The sequence below is a fragment of the Prenolepis imparis genome, unplaced genomic scaffold (assembly GCF_030444845.1).
Source record: "Prenolepis imparis isolate NDT839.2.m4 unplaced genomic scaffold, iyPreImpa1.0 SCAF_21, whole genome shotgun sequence".
Lineage (NCBI taxonomy): Eukaryota > Metazoa > Arthropoda > Insecta > Hymenoptera > Formicidae > Prenolepis > Prenolepis imparis.
In genome coordinates, this window is record NW_028141179.1 from 324,247 (window position 1) to 343,152 (window position 18,906).

At 29.9% G+C, this 18,906-nt stretch overlaps 2 protein-coding genes across 6 annotated transcripts; one reads left to right on the forward strand and one right to left on the reverse strand.

The window, feature by feature from the left end:
* Positions 1–175: 175 nt before the first annotated feature.
* Positions 176–1,823, reverse strand: LOC145946768 (glutathione S-transferase-like). The gene is made up of 6 exons (XM_083056522.1): positions 1,637–1,823; positions 1,323–1,458; positions 1,154–1,160; positions 923–1,083; positions 443–582; positions 176–343 (listed from the first exon to the last, which is right to left on the reverse strand). The coding sequence occupies exons 2-6, from the start codon at positions 1,453–1,455 to the stop codon at positions 176–178; spliced, it is 609 nt and encodes a 202-aa protein (XP_082912648.1). The 5' UTR covers positions 1,456–1,458; positions 1,637–1,823.
* Positions 1,824–5,505: 3,682 nt separating this feature from the next.
* Positions 5,506–15,705, forward strand: LOC145946775 (uncharacterized). 5 transcript variants are annotated; one of them, XM_083056533.1, is made up of 14 exons: positions 5,506–5,571; positions 5,864–6,156; positions 7,092–7,187; positions 7,841–8,031; positions 8,798–8,858; positions 12,081–12,319; positions 12,498–12,656; positions 13,423–13,557; positions 13,635–13,724; positions 13,812–13,892; positions 14,443–14,672; positions 14,790–14,949; positions 15,034–15,174; positions 15,296–15,705. In XM_083056533.1, exons 6-14 carry the CDS (start codon positions 12,094–12,096, stop codon positions 15,430–15,432), a joined length of 1,359 nt encoding a protein of 452 aa, XP_082912659.1. In that variant the 5' UTR covers positions 5,506–5,571; positions 5,864–6,156; positions 7,092–7,187; positions 7,841–8,031; positions 8,798–8,858; positions 12,081–12,093; the 3' UTR covers positions 15,433–15,705. The 5 variants fall into 5 exon arrangements, with proteins under 5 accessions (XP_082912659.1, XP_082912658.1, XP_082912657.1 ...); XM_083056532.1 differs by lacking the exon at positions 8,798–8,858 and adding an exon at positions 11,532–11,736; XM_083056531.1 differs by lacking the exon at positions 8,798–8,858.
* The last annotated feature ends 3,201 nt before the right edge of the window (positions 15,706–18,906 follow it).

Genomic DNA, 18,906 nt, shown 5'->3' on the forward strand with positions numbered 1-18,906 from the left:
TACAAATTAGTATTTAGCAATATTAGCGATTTTTAGAGGAGTTGAAAATAATCGATTAAAGCTACTCGCAATTAGTATTCATCAATCATCAATCATTTTTTAATAAAATGTCACGGAAAGAGCAGTTAGACATAACAAATTTACCAAAAAAGTAAAAAAATAGAAATTACTTTATTTATAATCGAGTCTTGGGGCGCTTCTCGAGGTATGCTTTAATATTGGGACGCGCGTGAACCTTCTCCGTCAGCTTCTTCAATTCCGGATGATCTTTATTTATATCTTCGGTCACGACAAAGCTTAGATACTCAGAATATGCAGCCCACAGAAGATCTGCCCACGATAGCTGAAAAAAATAGAAAACAGAAATATTTATATATTCTCGCAAAGATAAAAATAACGAGAAAAAGGAACATCTGATGCGAGATATTTGAAAATTATTTACCTTGCCACCAACGAAGTGTCCGCCGTTTTTCTTCACTTGAGCCTCGAGCTTGTCAAGATAGAAGGGCAATTTTTCAAAGGCGACTTGTTTGTGTTTCTCCTTGATTGCGGGATCTTTTTCCCAATAATACATTGCTAGAACTGCAAGAATTAATCTATATCAAAATTTTTTACCCATATACAAAATTCATTTTTTGTTTCTTTCGCGAAAGGAGAAAAGAGTCGCGAGAGGAGATAATTATGTAAAATGCGACAATCATTCAGGAAATGAACGGCTTGTTGATCCCAAATACAGCCTCAGATCTCTTTTATCGTACACAAAAGTATCTCGTGTACAATGTGGATTGCATCATATATTGACTATCTCGTGTCTCACACGGGCGGAAATATTCAAGAGTCACGAGCTACACATACATACATGTTACACGTAGTGATTACATAATTTAGATGCGTCATTTTTCCGTGCCCGCTCCAGCCTCACCTAGTCTTAAGTCGTCGATAGTGTCGACTGTAGCGTCGATCTCCAAGGTCTCGAGCTCGTTCGAACCATATAAATTACCCTTCTTAGCTATGAAGCGGGAGATGGCCTTTGATTGATTGTATGGTTTACCATCGATCTCCAGAACCGGTACTTGTCCGGTTCTGGAGATCAATGGTAAACCGTACAATCAATCAAAGGCCATCTCCCGCTTCATAGATCAGATCCAGTAACGGTATGGCTGAAAAAAAGAATAAAACGTATCTTTAACGGTTAATTCAAAGAATCACGAAATACAAGTTTTATTATATCAAAGGAGGAAGGAAAAAGAAACAGAATAATTGAAAGTTATAGTCTGAATCATCTATAATTACAAAGTTATATATGAAATTATATAACATACTTGGTTTAATTTTCGGCCAGTCTTCCAGTTCGATTCTAACATCCTCGAATTTGATGCCGTTTTGATTTAACAAGTACCTAATTGGTTCTGCAAGGCCGGTGAAGTTGAAGTATGTTAGCTTGTATGTTGACATGTTCTGAAAAATAACTTTGCATGATAAACATACACAGTATATATATATTTTTGCGATTTATTTTAAAAATCTTTCGCAATTTATTTTAAAATATTACTTTTATAAGCATTATCTATCTAATTGAAAGAACAGTTCACGAATGAAATGGAGAGATGTAATGTAATTATATTATCCTCATTACCTTGCTAGTTAGAATCCGTAATTTCTCACGACAACCGAGAGTCTCTGAAAGCCGATGCGAAGCTCTTCACGAACAGAGAACGACTGACCATGAGTATATTGTTAGAACGATATCCCATGTATCTAGCCACGTTGAGGTACTTGAGTAGGGAACACTTATGGAAGAATACCGGATCGGAGATTATACACGCACACACAGTATCAAAATAACTCGTTGGACAACTTAATTTACACGAGTATATCTAAACGAGTGTACACACATATACAGAATTTATACGGAGACAGAAAAAAAATGTGTATTTCGGGTAATCAGGACGTTATCATTGGCAACAGTAACGTATCAATAAATAATTGATAATGTGCAAACACTGACAATGTGTTAAAAATAATTTTTCCGTGTATTCTTTAAATTTCATACATAGAAAATGTATATGTCAGAATTTTTCTAGAATTCTTAGCTTTTATACGATTATAAAGTGTAACTTCAAAATATGTAAAAATAAATATATTAGAGTATAATATAAAGATTATATTTAAATTTCAATGAGACTAATAAGATCCAAATAATAGTGCGTCAGTTTCAAGGAAAAATTAATTTTCTTTGAAACTGATTTAGTTGTGCACAGGACCTACATTTTCCTTGGTACGACACTAGGAAATTAAATAAATCTCAATTCAAAATTATATTTAATAAACCCTTCTGTCCTCCAAAAAGTATAGGCGTAAAAATATCAGGGCGAAGTTTTGCTGAGTCGGGAATCGACTAATTTGAGAACAAAAATACATGTATAATTGATAACAAGATGCTACATGTTTCGCTTGTGTCAATAATGGATTACAAATTAAAATTCTGCAATGCAATTTACTTATCTAATGTTCTTCGTAAATATATATCACGTTTACGAATCAATACACGATCTCGTATTTTCACTATTAAAGGATGTGATTCTCTATATATCAACATTAATCTGCAATACGTATGTAATACATAATACATCATTATATATGAACTGCGTTATATTTCTTCTGTGCATTATTAATAGAAATAACTCATATATTACTTCTCAATGACTCGACGAATTTTGTGCGCATAAAAGAAATACAAAGAAAAATATATGTGATTAAGGGTCGGCAGGCGACCCAGGCAAACTCCGAATTGATGTTGGAGACCTCGCGCGGTGACAACGCGAAACTCCGGTTTCAGTGTTACCAACGTTGAAAAACCAATTTCAGGTTCTATGTAGTGGTGTATATCCGTACACGTACACACTATTGCATTGCTCACGCGGACGCACGGTAGAGAGACAAGGATCGATAATCACGTTATCCTTGTTCCTCTACCGTGCTAATCACGTGACATGCTACATGCGAGATACGGCTTGAAAATGCTTTCTGGCCTTCCGTAGCAGAAGGCAGGAATGTAGCAAGGCTAATAAGCACCCACTTTTTGTAAATTTTATATATGCTTATGCACATATGTGCGTATATATAACAAATAGTATCAAAAATTTATATATATGTCTCCAAATTGTACAATGATAAATAATAATGATAAAATAATAATTCGCAGAGTGAACTAATATACAACATGTAAGACACGGGCGCTTATTAGACTTGGCAATTTATTGCTTTTTCACTTGTACTTTTTCATCGATATTTTATATGTATCGTCAGCGCGATAGAGAGACAAGGAGAGAATTCTTGTCTAACATGTAGTGGCAATTGTAGATTTATAGGCTAACAAATATGTATTACTTACTTTTTGATTATATTGATGTTACTGTATAAGAATACTTGCTCCATATAAATCGTGATGTAAAGAACATACGAGTAACATATTATAAATAGCTCAATGCATGGTGTTCGGTCTGTCACCCTGAAGACTCAAGTTCAAGTCTATCGATATGATTTTTTTTTATAATATATTAGAATATATAAAAATTATTTTAAAAAATATATTTTTAAAGGCGATTAACTTTAAGAATTTTTAAATATTGAAAATATCAATTATTTTACAACTATCATATACATAAAAATGCAAAATAATTCCGTGAATAAATTATAATGTATCCTGTAATAAATCAATAACTAATATATATATATATATATATATATATATATATATACATATATATATAGGTATATATATATATATATATATATATTGATTACTGATTTAGAGAGATAGATTTATTACTGGATTAATTTATTTACCGAATTTTTTGCATTTATATATACAATGTGTTTGTAGTTGTAAAATTATTGAAATATTTTCAATATTTAAAAATTCTTAAGTATATCGCCTTTAGTTAATAATTTCTATATATTCCAATAATAATAAATATAAAAAAAAATATATATACCGATAGACTTGAACTCGAGTTTTCAGGGTGATAGACCGAACACCTCTTGCATTGAGCTATTTATATGTTATTCATAAGTTCCTTATATTATTCTTTATGCAGCTGATATTTTTATACAGTAACATCAATATATAATCGAAAAGAAATCAAGATAATACATACTTGTCAATCATATATATACATATATATATAAACTTATAAATATTTTAAATATTCTTTCTAAATTATACATATATATAATAATATAATCTTTAAAAAATATATATATTTTAATATTTAATAAATCATTATTCTATAATTTGAGATACATAATATATGCGAGATACGGCATACAATAAGATACAATTATTGGAAGATATGGTTAGGAGCAAGATCTAAGATATCGCGTTATCCTCGTTTTACATATACAGAGAAACAAAGGTAATACGATAGCCGGTTCTTACTGACATATCTCGCAATAATCGCATCCGTGTGCTCAATATATTAGTATCTGTGCCTACATGGACGCTACTACATACGTAATGCAAGAGAGACAAAGACAGAACGATTATCTCTCTCCTTGTCAAGCTGTCAGTATGTTACCACAGAAATTTCCCCATGACTTGCTCCTTATAGATGATCTAGTGAGAATCGTTCATCCCAAATTTTACATCGAAGAAGTTACATAGCTTCGTGAAATTTTTTTTAATATATTCTTTATATAATGAAGCAAAGCGCTAAAGAGTCGGATTTTGCATTTTCGCTCTTAAAAATTTATAATAAATTAAATACGGACTCATGGCCAACCCAACCTTACCCGTTGCTAGTTGCGCATTTCCCCAAGTTTTATAAAAATTTTATTTTTATCTTTTTTCCAAAAAATAGCTCTTTAGCTCCTTGCGGACAATCTTACTGATTATAAATATCATTTATTTAATGAGATTCATTCAGTATTTTGGCTAAAATATGGAATATACGAATCCGTAGTTCTCGGCCGGCCGCTGGAGGTCTCCACCATGTTAAGCTGCCATCTCGCAATCGATGAGCTGATGCTTGTTGAAGGCGTCGCTCGCGCGTATTACATTTGATACTTCTTTAGGATTCGTTACATTGGACGCGATATTTGAAAATTGCGTAAACTTGATATCGATTGTATTGGTAATTTTAACCAATCGGTCAAAAGTTACATCCCAGCAAACACAGATTATAATTATTATATAACCTACAAGTAACACGTAATATAACAGAAGTTATACGTTATTAATGTTAATGTTACATTATTTTCTTTTGTAACTGCAATATAATAATGTTTTAAAACTGTTATATGCTTTTGATATTTACTGGTTATAACAGTATAACAGCAATACAATGGAAATATTACATGTTATATAACAAGCGTTGCGTTAGCATTACTTTAATGTTATATATTTTGTAATATGCGCCATTTTAAAATTTTGCCGCGCAACAAGCATTTCCGTGTCCTGTGTGTGTGTATGTATATGTGGAAGCCATGTTACTGAGAAGAAATAGCTCTTTCCGGTTTCCCGTTCTGATGTGATCTGCACGGAATTGTCGTGGATAATTTATATCAAAGGTCCTTTTAGTCTTTATAAATAATCAGCTAATATATATACAAAACATTTTCTACACAACATGTTAAAGTAAATTGATCTATATTATTCTTTTCTACTAATATTTGTTCGAAATCTTACAAAATTGCTGTTCGAAAAATCTAGGTTATGCTCCACGTTGCAATCTAAATTCTTCGTATAACGTGCTATTTTGTTACATTTTGAGGTGGATGAATAAGCGCTTTACCATTTTAAATTATAAACACCATAATTATGTGCAAATATCGATAATTTATTTCAAATATCTTGTTGCAGCGTTCTCCTTGCTGTGTAGAGCACTGAATCATTGCAGCGTTCTCCTTGCTGTGTAGAGCACTGAATCATTGCAGCATTCTCCTTGCTGTGTAGAGCACTGAAGCATTACAGCATTCTCCTTGCTGTGTAGATCACTGAATCATTGCTGCGTTCTTCTTGCTGCATAGAGCACTGAATCATTGCTGCATTCTCCTTGCTGCGTAGAGCACTGAATCATTCAGTAGCGAAAGCTGTCCCATGTGAGGCCCTGTGTTTAAATTTATAAAAACGACAACTGTTTCATCGAAAGTGCTGTAAGTAAATGATACAAATACCTGTAATAATAATGCTTATTTACTGATTATGTCTAGCGATGACCATTTACATCTAATAAAGAGAATGTTCAGTTAAACACTTATAAGAGCCAATTATCAGTTCTTATAGGTCTATTCAATTGCATCTTTTTTATTGATAAAAATGTTTATCGATATTAATTAAAATACAAGTTATTTTAATTGTCATTAAAACTCGCTAGTCGAAAATAATAATAAGAGTAGTGGAAATGATCGACCAAAACTAGCAATTCAAATTTGTTTTATTTAAATTTCACACGACGTTTCGACCATATGATTCTGGTCCTTTTCAAGTGCAACAAATTAAATTAATTTTAGTTACATCTCAATTTTACACCAAATATCATTAAGCGGAGTTTTTTTTAAAACAGTCAAAAATAGAAAGTGCGAGATAGCAATCAACTTATCTTCCCGAAGGATAAGTTGATTGCTATCTTGCACTTTCAATTTTTGACTGTTTTTAAAAAAAACTCCGCTTAATGATATTTGGTGTAAAATTGAGATGTAACTAAAATTAATTTAATTTGTTGCACTTGAAAAGGACCAGAATCATATGGTCGAAACGTCGTGTGAAATTTAAATAAAACAAATTTGAATTGCTAGTTTTGGTTGATCATTTCCACTACTTTTATTATAAATTTTTTTATTATATATATTTTAAATTAAATAAATTATTTAATTAAATAATTCCTTCATTGGATATTAATATTGTAACAAGTATCATTCTATCTTTTATTATGCCTGAATGTTGAAAAAAGATGGAATGATGATTGTGTCAGCTTGTGTCAACTTGTGTCGCTAAAAGGAAAGCACCCATTATTAGATATGTTAATTGTTATTTATTTATAATTACAATTTATTTATGTTTGTTATTTATTGCTTTGTTTCTATTGCAGGACTTATTTTATTGAAAAAGTTTTGGTTTTTCAAAGTTTTGATATTTACATTTGGGTGAAAACTACTGTGATATTTGGCTGCTACAGAGTGGACACGTAAGTTATAACAATTAATTATTCTAAACTCAGATAACAAAATGATGTCAAATTATATATACATAACGTTTTAATGATTGTTGAATACGTCATTAAGTTGTCTTAACACGTTATTCTGCTACCTGGATTGTTTCTATGATTCGTACATTTGTGTCTGTGTCATAAATAATAAAAAAGTAATAAAAGATAAAAAAGGAACATTGCTAAAAAAATTAAGCCAGAATTTTCAATAAACTATAACTTCACAAGTCAGTATAACTTATAATAATATTAGTCATAATCATAAAGCCATAAGCGAGTCAATTTTTACAAAAATATTTGATCGTGATTAATTTATTTATTTACATAAATAAATATTAGTCATAAAGCCACAAGCGAGTCAATTTTTATGTGAAACATAAAAATATAATTAATTATTATCAAGTTCAAAATCCATGCGCGCATAAATTTATTATCTATTTAACAAATAAAAAATTAAACAGTTTTTATTTGTATGCTAACGTAAATTTACCTCAAAGTTGTGAATAGCATATTTCTACTGTACTTTATCGTGAGCTTTATATTTGATATGTGTAAAGTATTCTTATTTGTAATTTCTATTTTGCAACAGCCTAAAAGAAAGACTTTTACATCAATTATATTACTACTTTCAGAGAGAGTACAAGGATTTCTCTGCGCATCTCTGCACCTAGGACAATTATTTCCTTTAGTACAAGGAAAGGGACAATATTTCTCTGCATATCTCTGCACCTAGAAGGACGATTACTTCCTTTAGTACAAGGAAAGAGAGAGAGAAAAGATTTCTCTGCGCATCTCTGCACCTAGATAGACGTAAAGCCTATAGGTAAGTATGATCTCTTGTATATTGCATGTATATTTATATGTACACATATATATTGTGTTTATGCAGGGTGTTTCACTAAAAGTGGGCAATGTTTCTTGTAGCGAATATGTAAAACTAATCTCATAAATTTATAAATTTTTTTTATAATGCATCTTTATCGAGATACTTGTCTTTGAAGTTAAAATTTGAAAAGTATTTTTCTCAAATAACTTATATTACTCTGTGGATTTTAATAATTTATAATAATTACTTTATATTATAAGTAAAGGTCTTTAAAATAGCGTGTAAAATTCCTTTATATCATATCATAGAGCCAGAGATGGACTACCTTTAAGCCTTTTAACAGATAAAATTTTTACAAAACTTTTTATATTTTTAAGTTTTTTTTAGGATCATTCCACAATAAATTACAAATGTCCTCGATGCCAGTTGACAAATGCCGATTTACCAATTATAGCAAAGCAACTTGTCAGCTCATTGGTTAATCGACAACTATTAACTGTCAACGAGAATATTTTCAACCTATTATAGAATAGCCCTCAGATTCTCCACATCTTTTTCTAAAAAAAAAGATACTTTTGTAAAAGTTTACTGTTTTCGAGAAAAACACATTTAAACGATACAAAGTAAATTCAGATGATAGAACAATAATTTTGAATAAAATAGTACGAAATTGCATTGTGTTAAAACTTTTTAAAATGAAATAGATTTAGCCGAAATTTAAAAAACAACTTTAATAATTTGCTTTTAATATTTATTTATTTAGGTATAATTAGCTAATACTTGTGTAAGCACAATCCTATAGTCAGCATGCCTAAAGATGTGAGGTATTTATCACAAAGACGAAGGAATCAAATTATTAATCAAACTTCACATAATAGTAATATTTCATTAGAATCCGTTTTACCGGATGTTTTACTGAATGTATCATCTAATATAGTAGATAATAATATAGTAGATAATAATGTAGTAGATAATAATATAGTAGATAATAATATAGTAGAAGAAGCGGCAAAAAGCGTAAATTCTGATAAAATTTTTTGTAACAATAATATATTATTTGAAGATATAATATACCAATCGGAGGAATCATCAGAATCATCAGTAGAGTTAGAGTCACCATTTAAAAACAATGAAAATACTGATTTACAAGATAATATTGCATTAACAGACAACAAGCAAAGCTTACGGGAAGATTTACAAAGATTAATTATAAATCATAATATACCTCACAGTACTGCTAACGAATTACTTAAAATATTAAGAAAACATGGTCATGTAGAATTACCTGGTGATGTTAGAGTTTTAGTTCATACACCACGTAACGCGTCAATAAATATTAAATGTATGGGTAATGGTCGGTATGTACATTTCGGTCTTAATTCTGCTCTAAAACGATCCATAGAAATTTATTCCAAATTTATTAAGACAGATGAAATTAAAATAAACATAAATATAGATGGTTTACCAATTTCAAAAAGTTCTGGTAGCCAATTATGGCCTATAATGGGATCGATTGAAAATATTAGTATTCCTACATTGCCATTTGTTATTGGTGTGTATCATGGTATGTGTAAACCAAACGATGCAAATGATTTTCTCTCCGGTTTTGTTAACGAATTTTTGTTTCTCTCCGAAAATGGCATAACTGTTTTTAACAATAAATATAAAGTTAGTATTAAGGCAATACTGTGTGATGCTCCAGCCAAATCATTCATCACTTATACGAAAGGTCACACAGGATATTTTTCATGTTCGAAATGTATACAAGAAGGTGACTTTGTAATGAATAGAGTAACTTTTCCTGAAATTAACAATACTTTACGTACAGATGACTCATTTAAAAATCGAACTCAAATTGAACATCACACAGGCAATTCTATATTGGAAAAGCTTTCCATCGGGATGATTTCACAAATTCCGCTCGATTATATGCATCTTGTTTGCTTGGGTGTTACAAAACGATTGTTGACATTATGGATAAAAGGAAATAGAAATAACAGATTACGTGTAGAAAATATTAATTTAATTTCGCAACATTTAATGAATATGAGACATTGCATTCCTTCTGAATTTGCAAGAAAACCTCGACCTTTAGTTGATATTGATAAATGGAAAGCTACGGAATTGCGTCAATTTTTGTTATATACTGGAATAGTAATTTTAAAGTCAACCATTCCTCCGATTTGGTATAATCACTTTCTTTCCCTTAGTGTTGCGATAAGAATAATGGCTGATCCACAAATATGTACGACATTTGTAACTTATGCACATTCGTTATTATTATGGTTTGTTTCTAATTACGGGACTATTTATGGTGAAGAATATCTGTCGCATAATGTTCATAATCTTATTCATATTAGTAATGATGTAAAAACTTTTGGTTCTCTTGACAATTTTAGTTGCTTTAAATATGAAAATAATATGCAGAAGATTAAAAAAAAATTGCATCAATGTGGAAAGCCTTTAGAAGAATTATCAAATCGCCTATTTGAAGAATTACAGCAACCAATTATACCGAGTTCCATCATACACTATCCGATTGTTGTTTATAGTAAAAATAAAATTTCGTGTGTTCAATATGAAAATTTCAAAATTGCAATAACAGAAAATGATAAGTGTGCTGTACTTGATGATAATTCTATAGTTTTTATTTTGGATGTAGTTAAAGAGGACAGTACATTATTCTTTCGTGCAAAACGTTTTTTAAATCCAAAATCTCTTTTCACTGTGCCATGTGCTTCAGAAAAACTAGGTATATATGTCATTTTAAACACAACTGCTTCAGAAATTATAACAATTCCACTCACTAAAATTAAAAAAAAATGTTTAATATTGAAAAATATAGATCAGGTCGATTCTTATATTACAATTCCGCTTCTTCATACTAACAATTAGATGCGCGCTGTAAATTTTTTATGAATTCGTATTTTTTTGTATGTTTCGTATTTTTATATGCTTTACTGATAAATAATTCTAAAAATAGATTGTGAATAAAATGTAAGTCATTGTAATGTATTCCTTTTTGTCTTGAGCTATACAGCACAGATGATTGCAGTAACATTGCAGGAACCTTGTTACATTCAATGTAGTTACATTCAATGTAACTGCAACAGGGTTGGCAAAATTCCATATTTTTTTGATAAAGTCCATGCCAGTGGTAAAAATCGGTATTTTCCGGAAAAAAACCGGCAAAAACTGGCATTTTCTAAAAACGATAAATTAAATAAATTTTTGAATAAATATATGGTAAAAATTTTTAATTTTGCATATTAGTATTTTGTGTATTATGTTTTTTTTTCATTAGACCAAAAATTAATATAAACTTTAGTAATATCTTCAAAGTTTTAAAAAAATGTATTTCATATATTGAATAAAAAAGGACTTTATATTTCTCTCGTTTTTTTTTAAATTATAGTGATTAATATGATTTATTAATTAAAACAAATTTTTTCATAAAGTTATATAAATATATTTTAATGTAATATTATTTTTGCCAGTTTATTTATTCCATTGAATAAAATCCGGGACGGTAAAAACCGGAATTTACCATGGTTTTTTCCACCCACTGGACTTTTCCGGCCAACCCTGAACTGCAACGCTCCTGCAATGTTACTGCAATCATCTGTACTGTATGAGAAGTAATGCTAACTTATATACTTGGAAATTTGCAAGTTTTATCTATATTGAACGAATATTTGTAAGGTGAGTTAAGTGTTTTCAAGTATGCTGTATTAATATTAATATTTAATTTTTTAATTTTGCATTTGCCAATATAATATAGACTGCTTTCGCAAAAAATCAAAATAATCAGGTTGAGATAATTCGTGTGATTAGTCAAATCTGAACTTCATTGAATAAAATTTCAATAAGATGCAATGAAATTTCAGATTTGAGCAATCACAGCACGGATTATTTTAATTTGGATCATTTTGATTTTTCGCGAAAGCAGCCATAGTTGATGTCATGAAATATATATATTTTAATTTGTGAAATAATTTTATATACTGCAATATACTATACATATAATATACTGTTTCCTTTTACAGATTATATTGAAAAATGGAAAATCAGGGCGAACTTATAGTAAAGACATATGCAGTTGTCAAATTTCTGACAGACAGTTTATACTCCGAGGTGCCAATATCGTGGCTTACACGCGAGGACAATAATCAGTTGTGTTATTGGCCGCCACGGAAAATTAATGCTAAAGTTTTGATAGCCAATTATACAAGCCCGAATGTAGAAACTTGGAACCTATATGAAGTTGAAGTCATAAAATACTGCAGTAAGTACTTATGGATTCATATCTTGAGTATATATGCCTTGTTATTATATTACACTATTATTAGATCATATAAGTTAAAATTGAATATATTATTATTGTTGTTATTATTAGTATTATTATCCTTAACTCATACGCCCACGCATAGATTAATGTAGATATCAACTTTTTGTTTTTATAGCATCTTTAGAAGCTGCAAGGAAAAGTGCAGCTGACTCTAATTATGAAACAACTGATGAAGATAGGTTGGGACGTGGTAAAAGGCAACGCATTTCTTATAATCGATTTAGCAGCGAAGAAGAGGAAAATTATGTGTCTCGATCATGTAAAACTTATAAAAGTATGTATTATAAGAAATTGTTTCATTATATTTAGTATACAGGGTGTCTGACTGCCCCCGTAAGTCTGCTCGTGTGCAGATAGATTAAGTCAAACTAAACACAAAAGTCCTGTATCATTTTGCAAATAACCATATAAAAATTTGAGTTATTAATTTAAGAAGATTGTAAATAATCGTATATGATCGTTCTTTTTTATTTAATAACTCTAAATAATACGTAGTTATTTGTAAAATGAATTTAGAACAGAGGACTTTTATGTTTAGTTTGACTTAATCGCTATTTGTACACGAGCGGACGTATAGGAACAGTCAGATATCCAGTACATTATAATTATGCATTAGTCTCTTGATTTTTTATTTTATTTAAAATAAAATTTAATTTAAATATATTTGCATCCTTTATTTTACTAAAAATGTACATATTTGAGTATATAGAGTTCAAATTTATTATCATATTTATTAATAATTACAAATATAAAATATTTCTAAATATTAAAAATTTCTACAGATAAAGTTATCTCGTTTTTGTACGGGATCTTTTGTAAGATAGAGAGTGATGCGTACGAAATTTAGTCTATAAAGCCTTGTGTTCACGATGCTAGAAATCGGACCGAGAAATGTGTAGCCAATGAAATTGCTGCCTTTCCGTAAAAACTGCATATTTATTGGCTACACATTTCTCGGTCCGAGAACTAGGACCGATTTCTAGCATCGTGGACATAAGGCTTTACAGGAAAAATGTTTAAAAAATAATATTTTTTTACAGAGAAACCAATTAGTATGAATATAGTTTCTACTATTCCAGCCTGTCCGGACAACTTAAGATTAAACTATAACACATGCAATAATAATGAAGAAAAGGAAAATGATATGAATAACTTTCCACTTTCACAATCTTATGGTATGTATATTATGTAGTGTATTTAGTATTATTATTATGATATATTTTTATTATTATAAAACTATATATATTTCCAGAAAAAAAAAAGATTTGCACAAATTCCAGTTCAAGTTTTGAATCCAGTGAGAAAATATATAATATTTCTGAATTCCCCATAATATTGCAAGGTATACATATTATTGAAATGAACAAAAATTATAGTTATTGTAATAATTATAGTTATAGTATAATATATTAATGTCTTAATATTGTAGACGGTGCTTCATTATCTGCTCCATTATCTGAAGGAAATCTAGAAATGAAAGGATATCTAGAGGACTCAAATATAAAAATAAGTATGTATTAATATATACATATGGCTATTAATTTAGTAATAGCTACATGTATAAAAGAAGTTAAACTGATCCGTGCGCTGTGATTGGTCAAATTTGAAATATCAATAAGATGCAATGAAATTTCAGATTTGACCAATTACAGCGCACGGATCATTTTAATTTCGCGAAAGCAGCCCATTTAGCAACACAAGTCAACACAAGCATCATTTTATCTTTGTTTTACATTCTGTAAGAATAAAGATAGAATGATGCTTGTGTCGCTAAATGGAAAGCATACATCACATTCACACATATAACATGTACGCATGTGTACACTGTCCGTCATAATTTGTTACATTTTCCTAGCAAGTTTATGTAGAATATGTTACATCTTATATAAATTTGCCAGGAAAATGTAACGAATTATGACGGGCAGTGTACACATGCGTACATGTTATATGTGTGAATGTGATGTATGCTTTCCATTTAGCGACACAAGCATCAATATTATATATATATATATATATATATATATATATATATATATAACATTATATTCATTACATTGCAGAAAGAAACCTGAAAGAAATAATACGCTCCCAAGCCACATCTAATTTAATATTGCAAGATATAAAAGAACGGATACAGCGAATTGAAGATGTTATAAGGAACCAGGCTCCAGTTTTAACGAAGAGCAGCGAGACTAGTCTTATTGCTGAACTATTACCCCTACAAACGGTTGAAAACATACGTAATTTTGATTTGCTGTTGCACGAGACCAACGAAGCAGTGACGCAATTTGTAAGTTTCAATAGCATTTTTATTTTAATATACACAACTGTTTTGTGATACGACATACAAATAGTCTTACTATAATAAAATATGGAAAGTTTTCTAATTGTTTATTTCTGTTTATAGAAACAATTTCTGTTAAGAATTGGTGGAAATAATCCTCGCGATATTATTCATCGCATTCTTTCCAAAATATTTTCCAATGAATGTGCTATAAGTTGCTCATGGAAAGGCATCCGTAATAATTTTAAAGTCTCTAACCTATATTTTATTAAAATTGTGAAAAGTATGTTCTATATATTATTTAAACATACCTATTTATCGAAAATTTTTTTATATTTTATTAACTCTATAATATATTTTTTTCCAGGAGAAATTATTTTTAAACATTCCAATTTCACGGAAGCCGAGTTTGATAATATAGCAGCGGAATGGCTGCGTTTTGCAAAACAACGGAAACAGAGAGAAGACAAAGGAAAAGATGTCGAACGTGAACAAAATAATGATGAAAGTAATTAAAAAAGTGAATCGCGAAAGACTGAAGATTAATACTACGATAATTACTGATAAAATAACCGAGATGTATTACTATAGGATAGCTAATTGTGATAACACTTGTTTGTGATATTTAGGAGGACTAAAACACGAGTTGCATATTCTAAAAAGGATTTATGAAAATTTGAAACAACAGCTCAAGCTTGAGACTATGTTGATCGCAATAATTCAAACGGAAACGAATATATTACAGGCCAACGAACTCATTATATGAAAGGAATGAGAAACGGTATTGTGCGCGAACGTACTTTCACAAGTAATTGACATGATAATAGTTATTATGTTGAGAAACATACATCACTTAAAATTAACAAGATGCTTAAGAAAAAATTATACAAAATCTTCATAAGCATAAATAAGTTTTTGTCTACAAAAAAATCTAAAAATAGAATACAAATTTTTAGTTCTTATAGATTTTATTTTCGTTTCCGATAAATTTAAGTTGACATTTTTAAAGTATGTTCATTTTCGTTTTGTATTAATTACGTGCAAGTTACTGATTATATGATTATCATTTTATTATCATTTTGTTTTTGTCTATAGAAAAATCTATAAAAATATAGTACAAATTTTTAGTTCTTATAGATTTTATTCTTATTTATATTTATGTTTTTGTCTAAAAAGTCTAATATGTACAAAATTAGTCTATATGTATTAATATATATATTACATATATATTCAAAAATGAATAATGAATAAAAGAAACTTTATATAAAAACAAATATAATTTATACCTTTTATTAATATATATATCAGCCATTTGAGAATAAAAATTTTAATTGTATATATACTTTTGTTACAAACGCGAATATTATATAAATATTAAATTTTTAAATTAATTCCATGCAAAATTAATCAAAATGTTCTTTAGTTTTGCTTGAAATTAGTTAAATAATTTAATATTTATAGTATTTGCGTTTGTAACAAGTATGCAATAATTAAAATTTTTATTCTCAATATATATATATATATATATATATATATATATATAACTATTCAGTAACAAAAGTATATAAGTTTTATAACATAATTCTTATAATTTACATTACAGTTATATAAATTTTTAACTAATATTTGTACATGTTATGTAAGTATTATATAATTTTGAAGAAAATTATATAACACGTTATTTACATGTTACATTAAATGTTATATAGCTGTAATATATATGAGTAGGAAATTACTACTAACGTGTATATAACCTTATACCTTTGTGTTATATTGCGTGTTACATTTCGTTTTATTATGACAATATAATAGTTATATACCCGTGTTTGCTGGGATCAATGCATGGATCGAGATCGAACATACGGTGTAACGTCGATTCGATCATCATCATGCATACATTTGAAGATTCAAGACTTATTAACTTGGCGGCGTTAATCGTACGAACTCACACTGTTAACGGTCCAACGCTTATAAAACTGTAGGCATCTTTAGAATCGTTTCGAAGCAAATTCAGAATATTGTGACGTTGCTCGTAGAGTCCTTTCCACGCTTCGAGAGATAGTATCAGTTCCTTTCCTCGATGATCTCCTATGGCGATTTCCACGTAACTCGGTGGATCCACTTTGATACCAATTTCGAGGAATTTAAATTCCGTAGCTGTCAATGCGTATCGTCTGCCTAGTATACGAACCGCACGACGCTCCAACGAAATGCTGTAAAAATGAAATTAGTTTGAAAATAATACAATTTGTAAAAAAAAAATATATAAAGATAGAAAGAAGTTAAACTTGCTCGTCACATTTATTCTCAAACGATGGAGTGTCATCACGACTCGGGACGTAATTATTTACACGTCAGCCGGAGCCACTGCTTCTTTTAGCGTAGTACATATTTCCAGATTTTAAAAGTGAACCACCAGTATGAACGGTTAACGCTACACTGATCGTATAAAATTAAGAATATACGTGACGCTTATTTTTAAAAGTAGTGGGGTAAATGTGGTGGGAGATTCTAGAATACTATTGGCGCTATGAAATTTAGGAGAAGGGGAAACGGCGCTCGAATAAAAAGAATTCTTAGAAACGGTTCGTGAGGAAAGGATTGGGGAAGGGGAATAAGAGATAAAACACATTAATGTTTAAATATTTTATTTTTCCAAATCTTGCAATTCTTTCTGGCGTTCCGACCACCAGTTAAATATTTTGAATATATTTTGTAATGCGCAATTCTTAACATGTTTTCCACATCGCATAGTGTTTTTAACATTTAGATTATTTAGAGCAGAGCTGTCCACATTTTGCACTTTTCGGCCGATTTCCGAGGCTCACCGCCTAGCGGCCCCCACTTACGCTCGAGACCTTAGCAACGCGTGGCCCGATAACCGTAACTAAGACGCACGGAGCTCTGTCTCAGGGACGGCGCATCTGTAACGCGATGCTGTTCCGTACCCCTTAACTCAGAGCTGTCCACGTTTTGCACTTTTAATTCTAATATAAATATAATCTAATAATAAATATATATAAATATAAGTATAAAATAATAATAGGTTTGGTAGATGTTAAATCAGAATCGCCAGTAATATAAAAACAAATTAATGGACACCTTATCTCTCGACCAAACTGGCAGTATATTTATTAAGAAAATCACAACGTTTCGACCTCTATATTTGGTCCTTATCAAGTGATCTGTACAGCAAGATTTTATATCATTAATGAGGGATTAACAAATGAAATAATTAATTTGCACTTACATAGTTTCTTAAAGTTATACACTTATGTCAAAATTGATACGCGTCATGCTAGACAGACAGTTTATTGCCGACTAAACGACCTTTATTATTTTGTCATAGATATTATTAAGATTCTCAATGTCCTTATGTGAATTTATTGTGTTGTCATTTTTCTTTATATAAAACATCTCAGCTATCTCTCTTTTTCTTATATGTTTTTCGTTATGTAAAATGTTTGGGGTAGACCAATCGAAATCATGGTTAAAATCAATCCTATGCTTACTAACCACTGAAAGATTACTGTTGTGAAGTTTTATATTATTTGAATGTTCTTTGATTCGCGTGCATAATTGCCTTTTTGTCTGTCCTATGTATGATGCGCTGCAATCCTTACAGTTTATTTTATAGACTATTCCTGTTTTTTCCTGTAAAGATAGGATATCCTTCCCAAGTTTTATTACATGGTTTAATTTCTTAGGAATGTAATGTACAATGTTAAGACCGATCGTTTTGAAATTCTGATAGATATTATTTAGGCCTTTTACGAAAGGGAGCGATATAGTATTAGTAATTTCGCTTTTCTCCTGATTGTTACTAACGTTATTTGTTACGCGATTTTCCAAGGTATGCAGTCTTTTGTGAACAAACCGATTTATGAATTGTTCGGGAAAGCAATTGTTTGTCAATATTCGTTTAACAATTTCAATATTATCATGGTGAAATTTTTTATCTGCTAGTAAAATTGCATGATCGACTAAATTAAAGATCGTATTCATTTTATACTTGAGAGGATGATTTGAGTAGAAATTTATGTATCTATCTGAGCTAGTAGGCTTTCGGTACCAATTAGTAACCAAACCTCCGTTCGATCTAATAACCGTTGTGTTAAGAAAATTCAGACAACCATTAGATTCCAATTCATATGTAAACCCTAACCGCACATGATAATCATTAAAGACCTTCAAGATTTCCTGGACATTATTTTTTGGAACGATCGTGAGAATGTCATCC

Coding starts and splice junctions, on each gene's coding strand:
- LOC145946768 (XM_083056522.1), bottom strand. CDS start 1,455: ATGTCAACATACAAGCTAACATACTTCAACTTCACCGGCCTTGCAGAA. Junction 583..922: donor TATCGACGACTTAAGACTAG/GTGAGGCTGGAG, acceptor TAATTCTTGCAG/TTCTAGCAATGTATTATTGG. Junction 344..442: donor GACACTTCGTTGGTGGCAAG/GTAAATAATTTT, acceptor TATTTTTTTCAG/CTATCGTGGGCAGATCTTCT.
- LOC145946775 (XM_083056529.1), top strand. CDS start 8,842: ATGCCTAAAGATGTGAGGTATTTATCACAAAGACGAAGGAATCAAATT.